The following is a 22668-nucleotide window of genomic DNA, read 5'->3' on the forward strand; positions in this document are numbered from 1 at the left end:
TAGTAGTTACTTTTGCACAGAGCCAGACACAGTTAATACCCCGTAGTTACAGATGTCCAAATTTAACCATGGACATGGAAACTCCCTTCACTGAGCAATTACTTGCCTATTTTCATAGCAGTATTTGGACATTTGAACCATTCATGGTGGTTGCTGCTTTACCAGAGATTAGAGGCTTTTAAAAGTATGGGTCTCCTAAAGTGGTTTAGAGCTGCTTTGTTTTGTAAAATGCTCACCACATGAAGCAAGACTCATAGGATCACAAAATGGTTTGTGTTGGAAAGGACCTTAAAGATCATCTAGTTCCAATCTCCTCTGCTATCTTGGTGGCTGGGGGGGTGCTGGTGGTTGGGAGGAAGGTGGTTTTGAAAGTAAAATGTTCCATCATTTCAAAATCACTTGCACCTTGTTGGAGGGTTGAACTTGCCTGTTCCATGGTGTGGTGTGTGGGATGGGTGAGTACCCAAGCCCTCTGAAAGAGGGATTTATATTGTGGGATGTGGTTGTATATGTAGTTCTACTAGATTGTGAGGTTGTGGTGGATGGTTTCCTACTGGGACCTAGGTGTGGCTGAAGTTGTCCTGTGCTCTCACTCTCCTTTTTGCTCAAGAGAGTATCAGGAAATGAGAACAGTGCCCAAAAGAGCTGACTGCATATGGAAGGTAATCCAGGCCTTGCTGAAGTCAGTCATCTGCTTAGTGACATTTAGATTGTTATAAGGTAATGTAATGTGAAGTGAACGTAAGCATGGGTGAGGATCACCTAGAAAATGTGGAGAAAGTTAGCGGGTAAATGCAGCCAAGTAATGTGGGAAAAATGTGAAATTTGAAGAAGTTTTAAGTATGAATTATGCTATTAGAGAGGAAAAATATAAAAAGACTTGTGGAGTGTGTTTTAGTAAAAAGTGGGTCTGTAAGATGGAAACCATTGTGCTGTGTGAGATGGTGGTGGCTGGGGAACAGGAGAGGGAGACCAAGGACAGCTTGGAGGAGAAGGCTCAAGGCTGGCCATGGATGTGGTTCACCAGTGCAGGCAGAGTGGAGAATTCCTGGATTGCCCATAAAAAAAATTGACTTCCTGTTATCCTTTGGTCTTCCTGAACCATTTCAAAATTGCAGTCTCTCCGAAGCTCTGCAGACCATAGGGTTGCACAGCAGTGTCCCACTTGGTGGCTTTGTGGACCACCTTCGAGTGTCCCCTAATCCTCATGCAAAGGTCTGGTTTTCTTTTGGCTGCGTGTGGGCTTCTTGCTGCATGGACGAGCACCAGGGAGGCAATTACTCCATGCTGATCCTTGAGGGGAACTGTAGCAAAACCAGAAACTACATGAGCTAAATTGGGAACATATTCTCTTAAACTCTGGTAAATGTAAGTGCATGAACCTAAAGGGCATCAGTGGTTGGACTTCTAATGGAGCAGGTGGTATGGAGCAAGCTGGTAACTGGATTGCTGCTTTAGGTGATTTTCTTACATGCTCACCACCCACTGATAAACCCTGCTTTTCTCTTTCCATGCCTTGGAAGTTCTCCAGTACATGCTGAACGCCAAGATGGGTACTTTGCTAGTTGAGGTGTTTGGCCCTTATTCAGAAAAACACTTAAGTGTGTTTAAATCTGGATGAAGGAGATGTTCTCTTGAATTTAAAGGTGGGCAAATTCTGTAATACTCTAAGAATTTATTTATTTGTGAATAGTTCTCACATGAAGTTGTAGGAAGCCTGTGCTCAGCAAAGCAATATGCTCTTCTCTTTTGGGGAAGAGGGCTGAACTGGTTGACCTCTTGAAGTTCTTCTCAGCTATGTTTCCTATGGTGGTTAATGAGTCTATTGAAATTGTGCAATGATGATTGAATGTTTGGAAGGGATTTTAAACCTCTGCACATCAGCTCTCACTTCTGGAGATCAAAATGATATCTCCAAGGTGCAGGGTTCCTCCATCTTGCTCTCATGTGGTTCTGGTTGCCCACTGACAGAGGCAGGATGCTGAACTAGATGGACCGATGTTCTGATCCAGTCTGGCAATTCCTGTGGTCCCCTGAGTTCTGTTGACTTCAGTGAGAATTAAACACATCTTTAAGTACTTCCCTAGAAAGGCAGGCTTTTCTGTGCCAGTCTTTCTGTCCATCTATGCAAAGTTCTGCAATGAAGAAAGCCGATTTCTGTTAAGTACTTGGATCAGCCCTACCACATCCTTTTTTTGTGTGTGTTTAATAGGAAAATTGTGACATATAGCATGTGCTTCTATTAAAAATAAATGCAAACTGTCTCAAAGTCTAGCTGTCCTCCATGTCATAGTTATACCATTGGTTAGGAGGTTTCCAGCCTGTGGCTGGGAGAACACAGCACTGAAAAACCCCTTGAGCTTTATGACCAGCTTTGCTTCTAAACCTGTGTGGCAAGAGTACTGAAAGGAATACATCATGTGGCTTACAGCCCTCTGAAGTGGCTGGGTTCAGTACTGACAGGATGGTTTCCTTTATCCCCACTCCTACAAAGAAGACTGGGAAATACGCCTGTGATGTGGGACTCTTACATTTCAAGCCTTGATCAGGTTGACAGCTTTTTCCCTTTTGTTTTCCTGCCAGTGGTTAATCAACAAAGCTAGTTGAAAGCAGGGAAATGCTCTGCCCCCTTTTTATGGGTAAATGAAGTGGAACAGTAACAGCTGTGTTTGGGTATTGCTGCCAGTCCAGTGCTCCAGGATGATCAGATGTGTGGGAAGTTTACAGACTGCCTGTCCCTTCCTGTGTCATTATATCCATGCAGAGGGTTTGGCAGTAGCTGGCTTTTGTCTTGCATTCAGTCCACACTCTCAAAACAAGAGCCCTGAATGCATATATTGGTGCACAGTCACCTTTATCAGACTCCAGTGTGCATCCCCAAAATGCACTTGTTAGCAGGGCCTTTACTTTGCAAAGCAATGAACTTGAAAACAGCAAATTTAATTTCTTGCTTCTGAGGCAAGTGTGCCCCAGATGAGGCTTTGATCTAGGAAGCTCAGCTGAGTCTGACCTGGTCTATGCAAGCATCTCTGAGACCAGCTGGCTGTGATTTGCAAGTCAGATGGCTGCTGCTGTACTGGAATGGCTTTCTTGATGTAGAGCTCACTTCTGCCTTTTAAGAAGGCAGAAGTTCTGCCTTTTAAGAGTGACTTGTTTTGTGTAAGCTGAGCTTTGCTAGGAAATTGTTCAGTGGCTGAACTAAACCCAATCAAAAAGAAGTAATTAAATTGGTAGATATTAAAATGTGATATTAAGTTGTGCCAAGGAGGTTCAGACTGGACATTAGGAAGCATTTCTTTACCAAGAGGGTGGTCCCACACTGCAACAGGCTTCCTAGAGAGGTGGTTGATGCTCCAAGCCTGTCAGTGTTTAAGAGACCTTTGGACAATGCCTTTAATATACTTTAACTTGGTCAGCCCTGAATTGGTCAGGCAGTTGGACTAGATGATTATGGTAGGTCCCTTCCAACAAACTATTGTTTTCTAAAAATAAGGTAAGTTTTGAGACAATGCACATTTAAAGGCCAGCAGTTCCTGGGTTCCTGCTTTCCAGAGCTATAAAATGTTATCTACCTTTTGGAAAATGATCCCTTTAAAGAAAGCTGAGTGGCATGTACCAAGCAAGTAACAGTCCTTGAAAAATTAAGCTATGCCTTTTTCTCCAATACAGGAAGCAAAATCTCTAGAAATGGTGATACAGAACTGTAGCATGTGAATACTGAAGGTGAACAAACACTGTTCACTGAGCAAGTCACTGCTTTGTCTCAGCAATTGGGGTGCTGGTCAGTTGGTTGCACGTAGTTATGTTTTAGGAGTTACTGCCCAAAAAGCAGTGTGTTATAACAACTCATTAGCCTTGAGCTTCTGGTCTGATTACAGCTTGTGAATTAATTGTTGGTGACATGTCTTAACATGCGAGAGGAGGGAGAGAAAGATGGGAAGAAGCAGTTATTTCTAGATGAAGAATGCAATTTTGAGCTAAAGGGGGCTTTGCAATTACCTTTGTTGCCAGTCCCAGGTGCTATCCTTCTTCAAGAACATGGTTCCCTGACTTCTAAATCAGGGATGTAATTGTGGCCTCTCATAGCATTTTATCATGGAATCATGGAACAGTTTGGATTGGAAGCTCATCCAGTTCCAAACCCCTGCCATGGGCAGGGACATCTTCCACTAGACCAGATTGGTCAAAGCCCCATCCAACCTGGCCTTGAACACTGCCAGGGATGGGGCAGCCACAGCTTCTCTGGGCAACCTGTGCCAGGGCCTCACCACCCTCACAGGGAAGAATTTCTTCATAATATCTATTCTGAATCTCCCCTCTTTCAATTTAAAGCCATTCCCCTTTGTCCTGTTCCTACCTGCCCTTGTAAAAAGTCCCTCTCCTGCTTCCTTGTCAGCCCCTTTAGGTGCTGGAAGCTGCTTAAAGGTCTCCCCGGAGTCTTCTCTCCTCCAGGCTGAACAAGCACAGCTCTGTTGGCCTTTCCTCACAGGAGAGGTGGTCCAGCACTCTGATCATCTTTGCGGCCTCCTCTGGACTTGCTCCAAGAGGTCCATGTTCTTCTTATGCCATAGCAAAACCAGGAGCAATAACTGTGCATGGTAATATTTGATAATGTTAATGTTTTGTTGTCTTTTGTTTTTTTTCCCCTCTGCTCCCTGCACAGGGACCCTCCAAAGGGATCGAATTTTTAAGAACCTCACTCGGAAGCGCCAGCGGGCAATGAGAAGGCGAGTGCATCAGGTGAACGGGCACAAATTCATGGCAACCTATTTGCGACAGCCAACGTACTGCTCGCACTGCAGGGAGTTCATCTGGTAAGAACGGCTTGAACATGGTGATGTGAAGCTTTCCGTCCCTTCGCATTTTGGGGACCAACATGCCACCCTGATCCTGAATTAGTCACCCCGATCCTGAATCAGTCGCCCCGCACTTTGTACCAAGGGCCACCGATGTGATTCCCCTTGGCCATCAGGTTTAGCAAGGCACATTTATGCTGCAAATTGGAGTCTACTGCAGAACAGCCACAGGTGATGTGTATCTTGGATGCTGGTAACAAACTGGGAAGGTATGCGGATGAGGCTATGTTCTTCACTTACGTAAGCGTACCTATTATTTCAAGGGGGAGAAAAAGTAACCCAGGCAATCTGAAGTAAGACCCCAGATCTTGACTGGAGTGGAGCTTTGATATTACACTGAGAAAAAACAGTTGCTTGAAACACTAGAGTAAATGCCTGGAGAACAGAAAAGCTATCAGGTGTGAAGCGTGGGGTGATACATGTAGGCACAGCAGGGAGAACATCTTAGATAATGTCTCAAAAGAGCATGGAGTGGGAGAGATAATAACAGGGTGTGGGCTGCTGGGATCAGTCTAAGTGTGGTGTATGTTGTAATAATGTGGGTTATTTCAGAAAGTAGTGTGAGGAGGGAATATGGGGAATAACATGCATACAACAGCCCACCCTATAAGCTATGGCCTTTGCAGTACTTTCTTATGCTCTCATACCCATGTGCTGAATTGTATCATTATTGCTGAGCAGTTTTGCCCCAAGCATCTGGTCATTTGGGATCCCCTTGTGTTTTGGCTCTTCTCTGTAAGTGATCTGGAAGAAGACTGGCATTCTAATGTTAAATTATGTTCATACTTTGTATTGAACAGGGGCGTATTTGGGAAGCAGGGATACCAGTGCCAAGGTAAGGTGCTCTTCTCCTGCGTGGTGAGTGTGTAGGATGTGCTGTTTTGGGAACGCTTTCCCATGCTGCTGGGACATACTGTGGTTATAAGCTTCTCTGAAGTCACCACTCCTCTTCCTCCCGAGCCAGCCAAAACTGTGTGTTTGAGCAGCTGTCAGGCTGCAGGAGCAGCCACCTACATTCGTACAAACACCTAGGGGTCTGGTTCCTGTGCTGATCCACTGAGTACCTGCAACACCCAGCTAGGCTTGAGACCTCCAGGGTCTCCTCAGGACAGCATTCAGCCAGTATTCAGCTGGTACTGGTACACAAAGTACCCTAATGAAATGGCCACCCTCTTCCTTTGTCTGCCTGTGAAGTTCAACAAAGTGAAATTACCAATGTGACTTCAAAGGGCAGTCCTGTGTGTTGGCACAGCACTTTTGTCTGAATGCATGTTTTGGCTGAATGATGTTTACGGTGCTTGTTTGCTCTTAATTATTGTTCTTCCTTTCCCTTTTTCTGTGGTGAGATGGCAGAATTACTTGCTTCAGAGGTGCATGGTCATTCTGTATAGCCTTCTAATGCAGCCTGTTTCTTGTGCAATAAAGTAGGGTACTTGTGTCCCCATATGAAAGGAAGTTTCATGTAAATAAAATTGATATCCCACATAAAATTTCTGGGTGAAAGTGAATGTTATTGATAACCCTTCATAAATACAAGCTTAAGTCAGCAACAAACAGAATAGCATGGGTCCTCACAACATACCTGCAGCTTGCAGTTTCCATTACAAAAATCTCCTTACATAGACAATATCTCTGGCCCTTAGTGGTGTCCGCAGTGCACACTGGGTTGTGGGAGTTCACTCCAGCCAAGCCAGCTTCATACCTGGAGAGAGCCCAATTCTGCTTTCAGGCTGATTAGCCCTTTTGATGGGGACTAGCTTATTAGCCTAGGCACAGCACCATTCTGCTGCAGTTATCCAGCTTCCCAGACAGAAGCATTGTGCTGAGCCTCAGTAACAAACTAACCTGGTTGGGACTCACTTGGATATTCAGTGTGAGAAGCACTAATGCCACTGAGATGTAGGGATGACTTTGAGTATCTCAGACCTGTGTTCTTTAATGTTGCTTTTGTATGTTGTGTGAAATACTCTCCCCTGGATAACTATTTCAACAGCAATTTTTTAGTTCATGTGAGAAATAATAGTGTTGTTATGTGTGCATCACCCATATTTTATATAGACAGCTGTTTTCTAGGCTGTATGCATGATCCAGTGCAGAATTTCTGTTGCGATGGGTTGGAGATGCATCTCCAGATCTGTTGGAAGTTCCAAGCCACTGATTGTTTTTCACATCATTACTGTGTCCTGATGATACAGCTGTGCCTTAAAGAACCCAGCTGGTGGGCTGATGTGTTTGGAGTCTTTCAAGAGCTCTTTTCAGCATGCCTCTTTTATTTCCTAGTATGCACCTGTGTTGTACACAAGCGCTGCCATCATCTAATTGTTACAGCTTGCACGTGCCAAAACAATACTAACAAGACCGATCTCAAGGTAAAGTCATGTTGGTTATTTTGGGTCATGATAATATATGATGCTTCAGGGTTATGTGGGTTGCTGGGGGTTGTCCTATAACAGAATTTACTGTGTTATCTTTATTCATGGATTTAAAAGTGTGAGTGATAGGGATGTGCATAAGGCCAAGCAATATAATCTGGTTGTTCTACTGTCAGTGCTAATAAGGGGTTGGACTAGTAGCTAGTTTAGGAAGGCAGGGTGTCTTCACTGCAAGACATCAAGAAATAGCAAATCCACTGTTTTCTTTGTTAATTCTCTTGCATGATTAACTGTGTTGCATCAAAATCTGATGCCCGGTTCTTAATGTGGATTCCTCTGCTTTAAAATTCAGCCACTGGTCTTTGTTATGTGTCTTTTTTTTTCTTCTTCTGAGAACTCAAAGTGCCCATTTAGTCATTGTTCCACACCTTTACTCTAGGAAATTATGTATGTTTTAATAAAGAACCCTCGTATAACTTGTGTTTCTGAAGGCTTGTTTTCTTGCTAGTTTTGGCTGTATTTGACAGGAGTGCCATTCTTACCTTAAACTGCACTGTGTATTGTGTCTCATTTCTGTAACTGGAAATTGTTTAATAACTGATGAAAATTCAATTGTAATGTTTTGAATTGTGTGTGTCATGCAGAAACCTGTTTTCCAGTGCAGATACGTAATTGCTGTTGTTCGTTATTTCTTGCCTCCAAAGTGCAGAGCTAGGCTTCTTAAAATGACCCCTTGCCAAGCCAGATGAAAATAAGTTAAAATGCCTAAAGCTAAACTGCAAGTTAAATAGTGAGGTTCCATACCCCTTTCTTAGGATTATGAAGGGTTTATAACACATTTAAGCTACTTTAAAAGAAGACAAAGGTGAGCAGCCCTGCTCACTTCAAGCTCATAGTTTCAGTTGCATCCTTGACTTAATGAAGTTGTGGGTTTTCCCTCAGTCTTCCAGGATCTGCATGTTCAGAAACAAAGTTTAAAATAACAAAGAGGCTAAGTGGGTGTTGGTTTCTTCAGCAGCTCAGTGTTTTCTGAGGTGTCTTTGAGATGTGAATGATTCATAATTGGAAAAGACCAAGGTTAAAAAAGGGATGAGAGCAAGTAATAGAGTGAAATGTGGGCTAAAAGACTGTTAATTACAAGGAGGATGAGAAGGGGAATGAGGATTATGGGAGCTGGGAAAACTGTTCTGTGTTAAATTTAATAAAATCAACAGTTTGACCTGAAGTTACATGTTTGCACATAATATGCAAGTTAATAATTTGAAAACTGGTTAGTTACAAAATGCTGTAGCTTTAATTTGTATGTGGCACTTCAGCACGATAGGTTTGTGATGAGCTATTCCACACTTGTGATTCTAACTCGGTTTTAAGAATTTAAAATTGGCTAGGCAGCCCTCTTCAAACTCTGCTCTGTCAGATAGCCCAGCTTGCTCAGCAGAGAAACCAGAGAGGCTTGCAGCAGGTGAGGTTGTTCACTTGCAGTAAACCTCAGTGGGGTGATGTACTGGGACGTTTTCTGAGATGTCATTGTTTTGTCATAGTTTTGCACTTGAATGCTTGTGTGTAAATGAACCAGCTCATATAGATGTATATATTTGGATTTTAAATCTGTGCTTTTCTTTTGGTGCCTCAGGTGACTGAACAGCGGTTTGGAATCAACATTCCTCACAAGTTCAGTGTTCACAACTACAAAGTCCCGACTTTCTGTGATCACTGTGGTTCCTTGCTGTGGGGCATCATGCGACAGGGCCTACAGTGTAAAAGTGAGCAGCTTTTTATTGTAGCCTTTTGCACAAAATACAAGTATTTTTAGACTCTTGATAGACTGTGTGGGCTTGATTTCAGTAACCTTCAAGAGAAAGCTGAGAAATAAATATTCATCTTTGCAAGAGTTAAAAAACACTGATCTGCTTTTTAATCTCTGGCTTCCAGAAGGACTCTACTTTGCACTGTCAGCACAGCTTTGTTTGACTTGCGTTATTGAAATTATTCATGGGTAGCACTGCTTTCTGCATTCATTTTTCCCTTTACCTGAACGTTTTTCCTCAGCTAATGAAATAGGGCAGTGACAGTGCATTTGAGAAGAATGGTCATTGCTTTAGGTTGACCACCCTATCTGTCACACTGTTAACTGATGACAAAATGTGTTCTGCTGTTACGTTTTTGCTTCAGACTGCACAATCCCAACAATCTGCGTTTACCTTCATCTCCCACAAGAGGGTGTGTGTGTATCCACGAGTGAGAGCAAGAAAGATTTTAGTTTCCTGCTTAACAGCATGCCTATAGATACCTGCAAATGCAGGGAAAGTTCGTTGTGAATTCTGTAGAGTTATAAATACTAATTTTATCTGCAGGCATAGGTACAATGGTATTTATATACCTGACAAACATGTGCTTGCGAATAGCTTCACACGTGGTATCCTGCTTTTGGAGGGTTTGGGGTATATTCCTGACTTTCAGGGGGTTGTCCTCTTGAGAGTCCTGATTTTGTTTCTGCTGAGATCAGTGGCAAAAATCCCTTTAATTTAAAGACCCAGAGTACATCCATATGGGTATATTTCCTGAAGCAGAATTGCTAAATTATTCTCAGCAATGAATCCCTCCAAGTTATTTTAATTGTTCCTTTGCTTTTACTTTCTGTCCCTACCATCACCCCTGTCAGTCTGTAAAATGAACGTCCACATCCGATGCCAAGCAAACGTTGCACCAAACTGTGGGGTGAACTCAGCAGAGCTTGCTAAAACCTTGGCATGCATGGGTCTGCAACCAGGAAGCATTTCCCCGAATTCGGTGAGTCTTTTTCTCTTTCTTTTTGTCCCCTTCACCCCTTCATTAGAAGACAGCTGAGTCTTTACATGGTGCAGGAGAAGTCAGAGACTTCAGTTATGACAGATGGTGTTGGGCAGTGGACTGCATGAGTAGGTTGTTATTGTCTGTGTCTTGAGGCAAAGACTTCACCTGGAAAATTGATATCTTATATACAGGTTTACCCTGATGGAGGCTTTAATTTCTAGGTATTGCTTTGTTGTTTGCTTATGTTTCTCATTGTTATGGCTCCATTCACTCTTTTATCTGTTTGGCATGAGTGAGAAGGGAGTAAGAGACCTAAATGATAAGTCATCAATCTAATCCATGCCATACCTTTTTTATTGTTGCTGCAAGCACAAATGTTCTATTTGCATATGTGGCTTGTAGCAGAGCAAAGGAAGAGCTCAGCAAAAGCCTAGGTTCTCTTCAGAGCTTTGTCACAGTTGCTTTGAGTGATTTTTGGGAAACCATTTCACTTTTCACTACAGTTTCCCTGGCTAAAATCTGTGGTCCGGGTCAACACAACATTATCTATGGTCTTTGCTGTCTGAGACATGGTCCCAGTGGGATTATTGCCATGGTTTGGACATATCTGTATACTTTCTGCTTTTCACTACTTAAGACATCCTAAAAATCCAGCTGTTATATATGTGAATCTATTCAGAGTTTAATACACTCTGTAAGAACTTGAATGAAAATGCCCATACTCGGTAATGGAAATCAGAGCTGTCATTTGATAACAAGTCTGTTTTCACCATGTTTCTTTTGAGAGCAGTACTGAAAAGTGAGTTTGCTTGAGATCATGATAACCCATAATAAAATGTTGGTCTATTTATTTTTGTTTGCCCAAAAGAAAATATTAATCCCCAAAACATAATTGCCAGACATGGTAAATCTTGTCATACAGTTAGCCAGCTACACTGGTCAACATAGTTATCCTGGGAGTTACAGGGAAACACAAGTCCCACACTTCCTTCTCAACTCTGTTAAAAACAGCACTTGTCAACATTTGTTGTTTGCATAATCTGCGCATCAAAAGGAGGTAAAACTAGGAAAATAAAAATCTGTGCTCGGTGTTTAACAATCTCCTCTCATTATCTGTGAGCTAAAGGCTGTAGATGAGTGTTCAGAGTGCTGTAAGCTTAAATCTGTTGGAAGTTTTGCTGGGTGCTGTGATCAATGTGCTTGTGGTTTTACCCATAGCAGGGATTGCCATTTCTATGGCGTTTGGGACTAGGCTTCCGTGCAGAAAGAATTTTGCTTTACACCGAAATAGTCGCGAGGTGGAGCTCAAGAAGTCCGCGTGACTTTGTTTGAGCTAATTAACTGAGTAAGTAATTTATATGCGTACACTCGTACCTGGCGAGCTGTGAATAGAGGGCGCTGGAGGTTGGCTGGTCTTCGCATACTGCAAATAAAGGATCTCTAGTAATGTGTACTGATACTGCTATAAGTCCTGAAAGTGCAGATCCCTCACTGCTGGCATGGGAATGAGCAGCTTTCCATTACATTTGGAGCAATGGAAGAAGCCAGCAGCCAGCTATGGAGAAGAAAAATATTTTGATGTTTTGGACCCACTGAACTAGACTTTGAGTAAAAGTCTTAAAATCAAGTAGAAACCTCAGAGATCAGGTGTAATCTGCTTGAGTTCTGGACCTCACCAGCATTTCACATATTGCAGAAATTGCAGTTTCTCTCATTCTGATGTTATATAGGAGACTTTGATTTCCACACTCAGCATCTTATTTTTCTGGGGAGTGAGGGTGGAGAGAGTCAGGCTTGCCTCTTGGATCTGCTGGGCAGTAGATTACCACTAAAAACGCCAGGTCAGGAACCAGCGTTGACATCTCAGCACAGCTCTGTGTAGTACCAAGGTTTCCAGTCCCACACAGCAGCTATGTGGGGTAGTGGGTACCAGTGTGCTTTCTGTTCCAGTGGCCATACAGTGCATCTGAACAGGTCCTGAATGCCTAGGTTGGTAGGTTAACTGCATGTCAGCACCTCTGATGCAGAATTATAATTTCTGTCCAGACTGATGCTTACTTACTTTCTTCCACAGAAACTACTTTCAAGATCTACTTTGAGACATCAGGGAAAAGGCAGCCTGAAAGACAGCAGCAATGTTAGTGAAACCTCAGCGAGCAAACTTGGGATCAAAGACTTAACCTTCCTTCGTGTATTAGGAAAGGGCAGTTTTGGAAAGGTGAGAGTTATTTGTGGCTCTTTTGGGGAGAACTACATTCCTTATTTAAGAAGCTGCAAGATGGATGAAGTTATTTTATAATGTGGCACACGGGCTGTTCACTGAAGTATGCTTTGTGCAACACAGTTGGATACAGAGAGCAGGGAGAAAAGGGAAGAGAAAGAAAGCTGACAGCAAAGTGAAGAGCTGGATATCACAAGAAGGAAAAAAGCAACTGAAAGAACAGATGCATGCCAGGGCCTATACCAGTAGTTACAAGTGTGTGCGTTAGCACTCGTTTGGGCAGCATCTCTTGGAGCATGTGAAGACTTTTCCTTTAAAGGAAACAAGGCAGTGGTTTCAAATGTGGTGAGATGGGGGCTTTGTTTCTCTGCTTTGCCACAAAGATGGTGTGGAATAGTGCATTTGAATTTGGTAACTGAGGGGGGAGGTGGAGTGAATGGTACTGCTCAGGTGTTTGCCCTGGCACAGTGAATGAGCTTCAAGCAGTTAGCCCTGCACCAGGCATCACAGTAATGTGTGTGGGTATACTATGTGGAGAAGCCTGCTGCAAACAGTAACGTATGTGTCATTGATTGTACACTGATGCCCATACTAACAGGCTGACTCACTTGCATCCACAAGCCTGGTCATGAGATAACTGACCTTTCTAGTGTGAGAAAATATGAGAGTCTCTGTGTTGCTCATAAAGTGAGGGCTCAGCCCTTGTAATTCACCTTCCCCTTTGGTTTAGGTGATGCTTGCCAAGATGAAAGAGAGTGGGCAGCTCTATGCAGTGAAGGTGTTGAAGAAGGATGTCATTCTCCAAGATGACGATGTTGAATGCACCATGACTGAGAAACGCATCCTTTCCTTAGCAAGGAACCACCCATTCCTCACCAAGCTTTACTGTTGCTTCCAGACTCCTGTAAGTATAGCCCAGGTGGTGGACAACCTTCCTCCTGACATTGGCTGGCATGTTCAGGACAGAGGCCCTCTCCTGTGTATGTAGTCCCTGGCCTAGTATAAATGTCCACTTACAACCAGGATAAAACTTCTTTGCTCAGGGGTGAGAAGGGCACTCTGCTGTAGTCCACCTCTAACAACTGCTGGGCATTTGGCAAACAAAATCCTGGCTTGTTCTAAGCTCCCTGACAAAATGGTAATAACAGGGAAGCGTGTCATTTGTGGTATGTATACCTCAGTGGAGGACTGCACATGCGCTTCCTGTCCAGCTCAGAGCCTCCTGTGGTGTGTGCATGTGGGTGGGAGCTTGTTGCTGGTGTGGGTGGTGAGGAGGAGTGACCGTGATGAAGGCAGTGGCAGCAGCACTGTACCAGCAAGGTAAGATTGGAAGCCCCTGAGCTAAGCTGTTATTAGGACCAAAGCATTTTCTTCAGTGTAGCTCTTTAAAACTGCCTGGACTCCTTTCCAGGTGCTTTTTGTCCATTGCTAAATGGTAATAGAGCTTGTTTTCCTCTTAGAAGAGGCAGGAGAAACTTGCCCTTTTAGTTGTGGCTTCACTCCTACATAAACTGAAAATACTGTGGAAAAAAAAGGGGGTGGGGGGCAGGCAGACAAATGGATCCTGCCACACACCCATGTCTTATTCTTCTCACTGGGGTGATGCAGCAGCCAGCTATGGAGTTTTAGAACTGTGCTCATTCAGGGTGGAGCTCTTGGGTAGACTCATGTAACAGAAATTAGATTGAGATGGTTTGAGTTTTTTTTCCCTATATACACGGCTCTCAGAGCAGCTGTGCTGTAGAGCAGAAACAAAACTTGAAGCTCACTGTTGTCACTAGTAACCAAGGAAACTCCTCTTGTATTTTATAATGTGAAGAAACAAGGCCCATATTTTAATGGCTTTCCTGAAGTTCTCATATAAATGTTGGAGATGTCCAGTATTGGTGTGTGCTTTTTGAAGTCACATGCAGGATAGCAGTGGGTTTTGAGAGCTGTTGCTATGCCCTTTGCTATGGCATTGCTTACTGAATTGCAACATAGATGTGAAAATAGTAGGTGCGCTGCTGAGCTATGTGGAGTATTTCCCATGAACTTAAGGAAGATTTAGGGTCACTGTGTTAGTAATCATCTTCAAAAAATGAATGTGATCTGCTATGGGTGCAGAGAAGGTCTGCTGAGCTGATGAAGTAATTGCAGAGGCTTTTGTAAAGAGGAAAAAAATGGAACAACTCAGTCTGTTTAGACTAACAAATTGAAAGCAAAAAGAGGATCTGATTGATGTCTGCAGATGCTGAACACTGAGGAGGGAAACGAAGCTGTCAGGATGCTGGCTCAGATTAAATGAGTCTAGACTGGCCATGGATACAGTTAGACTGGAAATGAAAAGGAGGTTGCTAAACAGTAGAACAGCCTGGAACAGGAATTTCTGGACCAGCTTGTCAGAGGAGTGGAGGGGAGAACCTCTCAGCCCTTGCCGCCCAGAACGCAGAGCTGGTCAGTTCTCTGAAAGGGTGCCAAGGGAGTGGTGCTCATCACAGCAGACCCTGCTATCGCCAGTCTTTCTCAGGTTCCACTTTTACTTGGATCTCACTTTGCTTTGTTATCTGGATTGTCAGTAACAGAAAACTGCTTCTCTCAAATAATACACAAACCCAAAAAGGAAAGCATTTACAAAAGAAAAATTATATTTAAGACTAATGTGGTTCATTGCATCTTTTGCCCATGTTCTGCACTCAGTGACACCCACTGCAATCCAGAATAACCAGATTTAAATGGCTTACAAAATCATAATTAAATCCCTTTGCTATATTAGAGAAGTGATTGCAACAGCAGGGTATTCATTGGACAGAGTTGTTCCAGGAGGACTCAGCCAGGCTGATACAGTACTTGGTGTTTCTGCTTGTTCTTTATATGGCATGGCGTTATCCTCTCCATGAACAAAAACTTAACAGAAAATAATACATACATATAAATTAAAAGAAGAAAATACCACTTATGGCTGCTGGCCAGTGTTTTGAATATTTAAAAATGCTACTTATATTTGGAGTTGGTAACAAGGTTACACAAAACAATACCCATTTTCACTTTAAATTACATGGAAATCACATCACATGTATCACATAGCCTGAACTCTGACATTGACAGTTCATGATATAAAAAAACAAAGCTTGACTCCAGTCAGCTCTGGAGATCCTGGATAAATAATGAGCTACTGGGCCTGCCTTTAGGACATTGTCAAGAACTGGCCATTTTGAGTCTTCTTACCATTTGTCAAAGCAAAGTCAGAGCCTGATCCCACGAGATGCGTCAAGACAGGCTGGGACTAACTGGCAAAGGCTTATGGTCCTTGCCAAGTTCCGTATAAGTCAGCATTGGAATCTCATTGCACACAAGTTAAATTATGTCCTGGGCTACTTCAGGAGCTCAGGGGAAGTCATTATCCCCTCTGCTTGGCACTGGTGAGGCTGTATGTAGAATAGGGGTGTCCAGTTATGTTCCACTCTCACCCTTCCTTCCCCAGTTCAAGAGGAAATTGTGGAACCTGGAAAGGAAGGACCTTGGAAGTGCCTGAAATGCTGCAGCAGTTTGAGAACAGAGTGCTCAAAGGGACTGAGGGTTTGGCTGCATCTGGGGACATTTGAATTCTGGCTCTTGCATAATATTCCACCCAAACCAACAAACTCTTCCCCTGAGTTAAGCAGCCTCGGGGGTAACTTAAACAGCCTGGGGTGTGTCTGCGCTGCATGGTGCCATGTCGTGTAGTGCCAGTAATCTAGCATTAGCTGAGCTGGAATAAGTACCAGAAACAGCAATGCATTACTAGAGTTCATCTATATTACTGCTACTTTGCTCGCCTGCTTTAGAGCTAGCTGAGGACTTTTTATGCTTACATTAGCCACTGATGTTTTCCAGAAAGGGTTTCTGCTCTCTTGGGCTGCCTCTGTGCTCACTGTGGTCCTAATTTCGTCTCAGCTGCGGCATAAATGGTACCTGCTAGCAAGGGCTGCAAATAAAGCCCAGGGTGAGCTGAGGCTGCCTGTCCTCCAAACAGCCTCCTTGCTGTGTCACAGAGAAATACTGCAGCCGCTAGGTGGCAGGAGCTGCCAGTGTTGTCTCTGCCTGCTATGGGTCACAGTTTTCGGAGCCTAAAGAGGAAATATTAACTGCACAGCAGGCTAGCAGAGGCTGGATGAGGCCCTCTGCGTGCCCACTGCTTGGCTGGGCGGTTTTGGACTTGCACCTCCAGATTCCTTTCCTGTGAAAGGCAGGGAAGGAGACCTGCTGCTTCCTTGCCGTTTAAGTTGTGCTCAAGTGCATCCAAGTGAGGTTTTCTTGCTCCCCACATCTCTGGGTTTTAATTAATTTTTTTTTTTTCCTTATTGAAAGCCTTGCTATGGGAGCTTTGCAGCTTGCCCAAGCCACTCACCTCTGCTTTTTCTAGGGCCTTAGAATCATCCTTCAGTGTCACAGAGGATTATGCTTCTACTCCAGTAATCTGTGAGTTGCTGACAGGTGCTGGGACCTGTGGATAATAGTGGATCCTGTATTAGGGAGCACAAGCACAAAAAATGCTTGTTTCTATTTACCTGACACTGTCATCCAACACCTCAACCGTACTGTCCTAGAACGGGTGAAAGAGGCTATACGTATAAATAGCTAAGTCAGTAATTTAATCCTGGGGAATGCGGATCCTGGAATGTTTTAATTAAAAGGAGTTTGCAGTAGGAAGGTCCTGTCTTCTTTGGATTTTAGGAACCATCCTTCCTGTGCAGGTGGTTTGCTCTTAAATCCCTTTGTCTCCACTCATATGCATGAGAATGAAGAGGGCTGGGGGAGATCAACTTCCTATGCAAATAGTGTCAAATAGCTTCTGGGTTTTATGTTTATTGCCCTTATCCCTTTTCTCATGCTTCCAGGGGACCCCAGGCAATGCTGTTTCTAGCACTGTCCTTGCTGGCCTGATCATTATATGGATTTGCTTTGGGTGGCTCTGCTGACAGTTGCTGAGGCACAGAGCCTGCCCGTGCTGTTCCAAAAATAGTGAGACACGAGAACTTGGCAGAGGGATGTGATTTTTCTGTAATGAGCGTCTTTTCGAGATAATAGCTAGCAGGAGTGCTATTGAAGCCAACAGGGACTGGCGCAGGAACTCCAGGGCAGCGTAATAATTGAACTGGTCCCATTTTACAAGGGCAGCCTGAAGTCCGGCACGCAGCTTTGTGCTCTCTTTACAAGCTGTGGGCTGATGTCATGCTCTCGACATGGAAGGGGAAGGTTTCTGCACGTCTCTGCTGGTTCTTGGGGCAATCAAGCAGTTCCCCCATGGTCGGCATGGGCGTCATGTCATGGGTCACCCAGGTGTTTGGAGAGATTAGCCTTTATTTCACTTCCTAGAAGTGTTGGAGATAACCTGGAGCCTTTGATGGGGGCATAATTTCCAAGTGAGGGCGCATCACTCAAAGTGGTGGGACTGAGCAGTGGCTGCTGCCTGGCTGCTCACCCACCCGTTAGTCCCTAGATGCCACAAGAGAGGTCTAGGTGCCCTTGTATGTCCAGGGGAGTCCCTCAGTCATGGTCCTTCCAGTGGCTCTCTGTATCACCCTGGTTGTCACCAGCTACTCCACTGTCACCAAATGGGCAGAGCGCAAGGCAGCCCTCGGGCAGAGCATGGCGTAGTGGAGGTAAGGAAGACTGGAAAGGCAGTGGCAGCCTTCCCAGGGCTTTGGTTAGATAAAAAAGTGTCCTGAGACAGGCCTAGGAGTGTGCTGGTGAGTGGTAAGGAAGCGATGAGGCTACTTTGATATTCTCTTTGAAAGGCGCTGGAGAGGGAGCCCTTTAAAAGCAGAGAGGACAGCTTTGATCTTCTCCCAGGCGCTAAACCGCAACCTTCCCTCTCTGGCATGTCAGGGAGAGGTATGACTCCATACATGCATACACCTGACAGCCAAGTGCACACCTTGGATGCTTTTCTGTCAGCATTGAGGCCTTTTCCCCTGTTGGAAGACCAGTGCATGCTTCAGTTTTCCTGCTGTCAGTCAAAAATCAAGTGAAGAAGTTGATGGGGACATCCTGTTTCTGGGCCAGGCTTTTCCAAAAAGCTTGGTACAGTCTAGCATGCCTCCTGGCTATAAACACAAGGCACCCTGCTGGAAGCCGGCTTCAGAGTCTTTCTGAGGTCAGGCTTGAGTTGTGTTTTACCTGGGACTCTACAGGGGAGAGTTAGGGTTTTGGGGGGGGGGGCTGTTGGACAGGAAGTACAGGGGAATTCCCTCTCTCCACCTTTATGTCCAGTGTGGCTTCTGCAGGTATGTGCATCATGGTGCTCTCACATTGGCTTTGTGACCATGGGAGAAGCAGTTTGTTTCTGCCTTTCTCTGGCTCCTGTTTTGTTTAGCACCTAATAAAAGCAACCTGGTAAAAAAGTGTGTCTTCCTGTGGTTTTACAGTGTTTGTATCCACCAAAACCCATGACATCTTTGCTGGTATGCCAGCTCAAGGTGCCAGTAAATCAGATGTGTGAAGCCTCCGAAGCCCGGTCTGGAAAGCTCAGCTTTCTCTGTCGTGCACAGTAACACCTTGTGATGGTCTCTTCGTTGCAGGAACAAACACGGTCAGAGTTTCGGTTGGGTTTTTTTTTTGTGGGCATAGTGGAAGATGAAACTAGATCTGACTGACATTTCTGATTTGATCTGTGAACTTTGCTGGGTGTCCACACTTAGGCTGCACAAAAAGGTGATATGAGCTGAAGGGTTAGCTGCCATCATCATGTTGTAGCTCTTGAGTGTAACTTTCCCGCCCCCAGTTGTTGAGGGAGCATGGATACTTGCATTGTTATGAAGCTGAGAAAATGCCTTTCTCCTTCTGCAGTGGCTTATGGGAGAGACTGTAACTTAGACTTACCAAGTTTCTTGCAAGGGTAGCTGAAGGAGATGCTGTTGCCAATGGTTAGCCACAGCATGTGAAGCTAATATTTGTCTTTGACCTTAAAATCAAGGAAGTTGCAGCATACAGATCGAAATGAAAGCAATTCACAAGCAGCCTGAGCCAGTGGGTGCCACTAAGGATAGAGGAAAGGAGAACCAAAACAAAGGGCAGTCGAATCTCAGAGAAGAGGTAACTAGATGAGGTATGACCCAGCAGTGCTTTAGGTTTCAGTCCCTTTGAATCCATATTGCTTTCCAGGTGATGTTTAGGGTGAGAGGATGGATCCACAAAGCCCTCAAAGTAAGCAGTTTCCAAGTGGCCTTTGAGTGTTTTGGCATCCTAAGTTTTCCTGAAGACCTTTGGCTGAGCTTGTAGAGCTCTCTAGCCTCCATGACAGGGGCGTTGGAACTAGACGATCTTAAGGGCCTTTCCAAACCTAACTATTCCATGACTCCCTAGCACAGCTTGAGGCCAGCAAGTATTGCAGAGTTCAGAGCTGTCTGAGGTTGGTCACTCCAAACCAGAAACACCAATTCCAATGGCTTTTTTTCTGAACTGGGGGCTATAAAATAAGCATGATCTTTACAGAGCTCATACAGGTCTCTTCTGAGCCACTGTGATACCAGCAGCCAGCTGAGGGGGGCAGATGTCCATATCTTGCTGCATTCTAATTTCTTATTCCTCAATTTATTCCCCTCCAAATGCAGGCAGCCCTTTGGTTTTTGATCTCTGAGGTGGGAAGGAGAGCTTATGTAGTTTTCTATGCCATTTTAAAAGGCCTGGAGGGGAAGATTTGATTTTGTTTATTCTTTCAATTAGCTTTGATTTTTTTTTTTTGGATGTTTTGTTTTAAAGGTAGCTAAACTGGCTTGCTTTTCTTTTTTAATGGGGATTATACAGGCCTTTTTTGGTACGGGATTTAAGTGGTTGACCTAGTGTCTGGGATGGATTTAGTGTTTTTTCTAGTTGTGAGTTTTGGTTTGTTTCTAATAGAAAAAATACAGATGAACAAGAGTGATAAAAGGCATCCTTTTGCATTTATGCTGAGTAAAAGTTTCTACTCAAAAGAGGAGCTAATCATGTAATAGTGTACGAATTAGACCATCTTGAGGGTATGAAGAGGAAGGATGCACGTATGGTTCACTTGTGTACCCCGAAGGCTGTATTGTTCCAGAGAAATGGCTGAATGAATTTGTGTGTTACAAAAACTCTCCAGTCTATGAGCTTGAGATTTTAGTTGCATGGTTAAGAGAACAGAGGCAGAGATTTGGAGGGTGTAGTTAGATTTGTGATTTTTTTACCTATTTACTTTTCCTGGGGCAGGTGGGAGCACTAACTCCCATCAGCTTGCCCCGCGTTGTGGTTGCCATTGTTCAGCTCTTCTGGAATGAGCTCAGGTTTCATGCTGTGTGGTGCCGTGCACACATGTGTGCGGAAGGCAGCCTTTACCCCGAGGGACCCCACAGAGTTTATTTATGTAAATGGGGAGAGCCAATTTGTTATTCTCTAGGCAATGTTTATGTGACTGACTGCCACACGGGAGAGCCTGCATTGTGCCCATTACCAGCAGCGTCAGCAGAGTGTGGTTTTAAGTGATAACTGGTGATAACTGTCCTGTTCCAGGAGTTGTGACAATGACGCCAGTGGCTTTGTTAAAGGAACTAAAACTGAGCCTGGTATGGGGAAGTGACCCACACTTCTCAGAAGCGTGCTTACCAGCTGCCCAGCCTGGAGTAGATGCCACATGCACCTTACCTCGTTGACTGCTTAATTTTACCACACCCCCTTCTAGCTAAGAAAAAAGCATAACAACAAACCGAACCACCCCAGAACCATCAGAAGAAAGAAACCTTCCCTTTCTCAGCCTTTCATATGTGGCACACAGTGATCTCTCCATCTCGATAGCCTCAGGGCTGTATGTGCCGTCTGTGGCATGCTCCCTTGTGTGGCTTGATGTTTCCTAGGCAGAAGTGGTTCCTGAGGCTGCTGTGCACTTCTGCAGCCACTGAAGCAGGGAGGTAAAACGGCTGCCAGAGCACCAAAAGCCAGCTGGCAGATGGCTGTAAAACCTGCTGCCTTTCTGCTGCCGCTTTGCTCGTCTGGGAAGTCTCACAAGCAGAGCAGCAGCAGGTACCATGGGCAGTCATCACTGCGGCCGTGTTTGGGAAGCGCAACTGATGCATGCACGTAATTCTAGCTGAGCAAATGTGACATGGAGGTGTTTCTTCTTCTCTGCTTGATGCAGATTTGAAATCAAAGGACCAAATCTTCACCTACATAAGTCAGTGTCTTGCTCCATCTCGATCAGCTGAATGTGGCTTTGACACTGCCTGGAAATTGAGGCTGAGCTCATCCCATCTGCTTCAGCTGTTGTGCGCACACATGTTGCTTTTAGTGGGCCCGTTCTTATGACACCTGCAGTCCTCTCTGGATTTGAAACACTGCCACATGTAACCCCCCTGTAAACTTCCTAGCTGGACCAGTACTCAGCCCGCAAGGATGTGGTGCATCCTTGGTCGAAGGGCTGGGTATGGAGGGAAAGCATTTCAATGCAGAGCAGCGCCTAAGTGTGGTTCATGGTTCTGTTGCACTTATGAAGATAAACATTGAGAAACAAACCTGTTTATTATTCTTCCTCTGGGTCCTGTGCTTTGCAGTGCCTTGACCTAGATATGGATGGCTACTTGCACTGCTGGGGGAGTTGGACATGTGGCTTTCCAAAGCCTGGTACAGTGACAGCACAGTTTATTTGCACACTTCCAGCAAGACCTAAGGCAGATTGCTTTGTGTGGGGGTTGTGGACCACAAAGGGAGAACAGGAACACTGGGAGTGCTGAACGAGCCTGCCAGCTCTTGTAATTACCTTGTAATAATTTGCTTGCAAGCTCCCTGAGCCCTGCTACTCTTTTTTTGGACGCAGTAAACTTTTGCTGGGAAGCAGTGACACAGCTGTCTGTATGGAGATAATTTTGAAAGCCTGCCTTCTGCTCTGCAAAGCATGAACTGCCAAAACAATGAAAAACTACTGTTTTCTTGGGAAAATCCTTTGGCTTCAGGGAGCTCAGATTGAGCCTAACGCTGATTTTCTGAGAAGTTGTGTGCATGAATTATTTCCAAAGAGATGAATGCAAACCTAGCAGAATTCCTGAGCCAGGAATTCTGATTAATACAAATTTTTTTTGGGGGGAAAAATTGGACTATTGCTTTAAGCCACATTTAACCAGGTCTCTGTATCCTCCAAATGCTGCCTTACATGGCAGCTGATAGCTAAAGAAGATGCTTGGGTGGGATTACTGCTGGGATGTGTCCTTGGTGGGTCAGCTCAGCCCCTTTGTCCTGAAGAGAAATCAGTGTGTGCAGAAGCAATGTCTGGGAGAGCTCTGCTGTGAATGGGATATGCAGGGCTTGTCCAAGCCTATTTCTCATGGCTCTGGAGGCTGGAGAGCAGACACCCATTGGTGTTTTGCAGTGGGTTTCCTGAACCTCTGCTGATGACTTTCTTGAGAGAAGTTGTCTCTGGTCCATGCTGCCCTTGGCACAACAGCTGTTGTAGGGCAGA

At 44.5% G+C, this 22668-nt stretch overlaps 1 protein-coding gene across 1 annotated transcript in view; it reads left to right on the forward strand.

Annotated features, from left to right (window-relative positions):
• Positions 1–22668, forward strand: part of PRKCH (protein kinase C eta) — a 116717-nt gene that overhangs the window by 44056 nt on the left and 49993 nt on the right. The window contains exons 3-9 of the mRNA XM_065685159.1: positions 4664–4814; positions 5657–5691; positions 7137–7225; positions 8862–8991; positions 9891–10018; positions 12096–12239; positions 12973–13146. Coding sequence (XP_065541231.1) covers positions 4664–4814; positions 5657–5691; positions 7137–7225; positions 8862–8991; positions 9891–10018; positions 12096–12239; positions 12973–13146 — 851 coding nt within the window. The remainder of the gene's footprint in view (positions 1–4663; positions 4815–5656; positions 5692–7136; positions 7226–8861; positions 8992–9890; positions 10019–12095; positions 12240–12972; positions 13147–22668) is intronic.

This window comes from Lathamus discolor, chromosome 6 (genome assembly GCF_037157495.1).
Source record: "Lathamus discolor isolate bLatDis1 chromosome 6, bLatDis1.hap1, whole genome shotgun sequence".
NCBI lineage: Eukaryota > Metazoa > Chordata > Aves > Psittaciformes > Psittacidae > Lathamus > Lathamus discolor.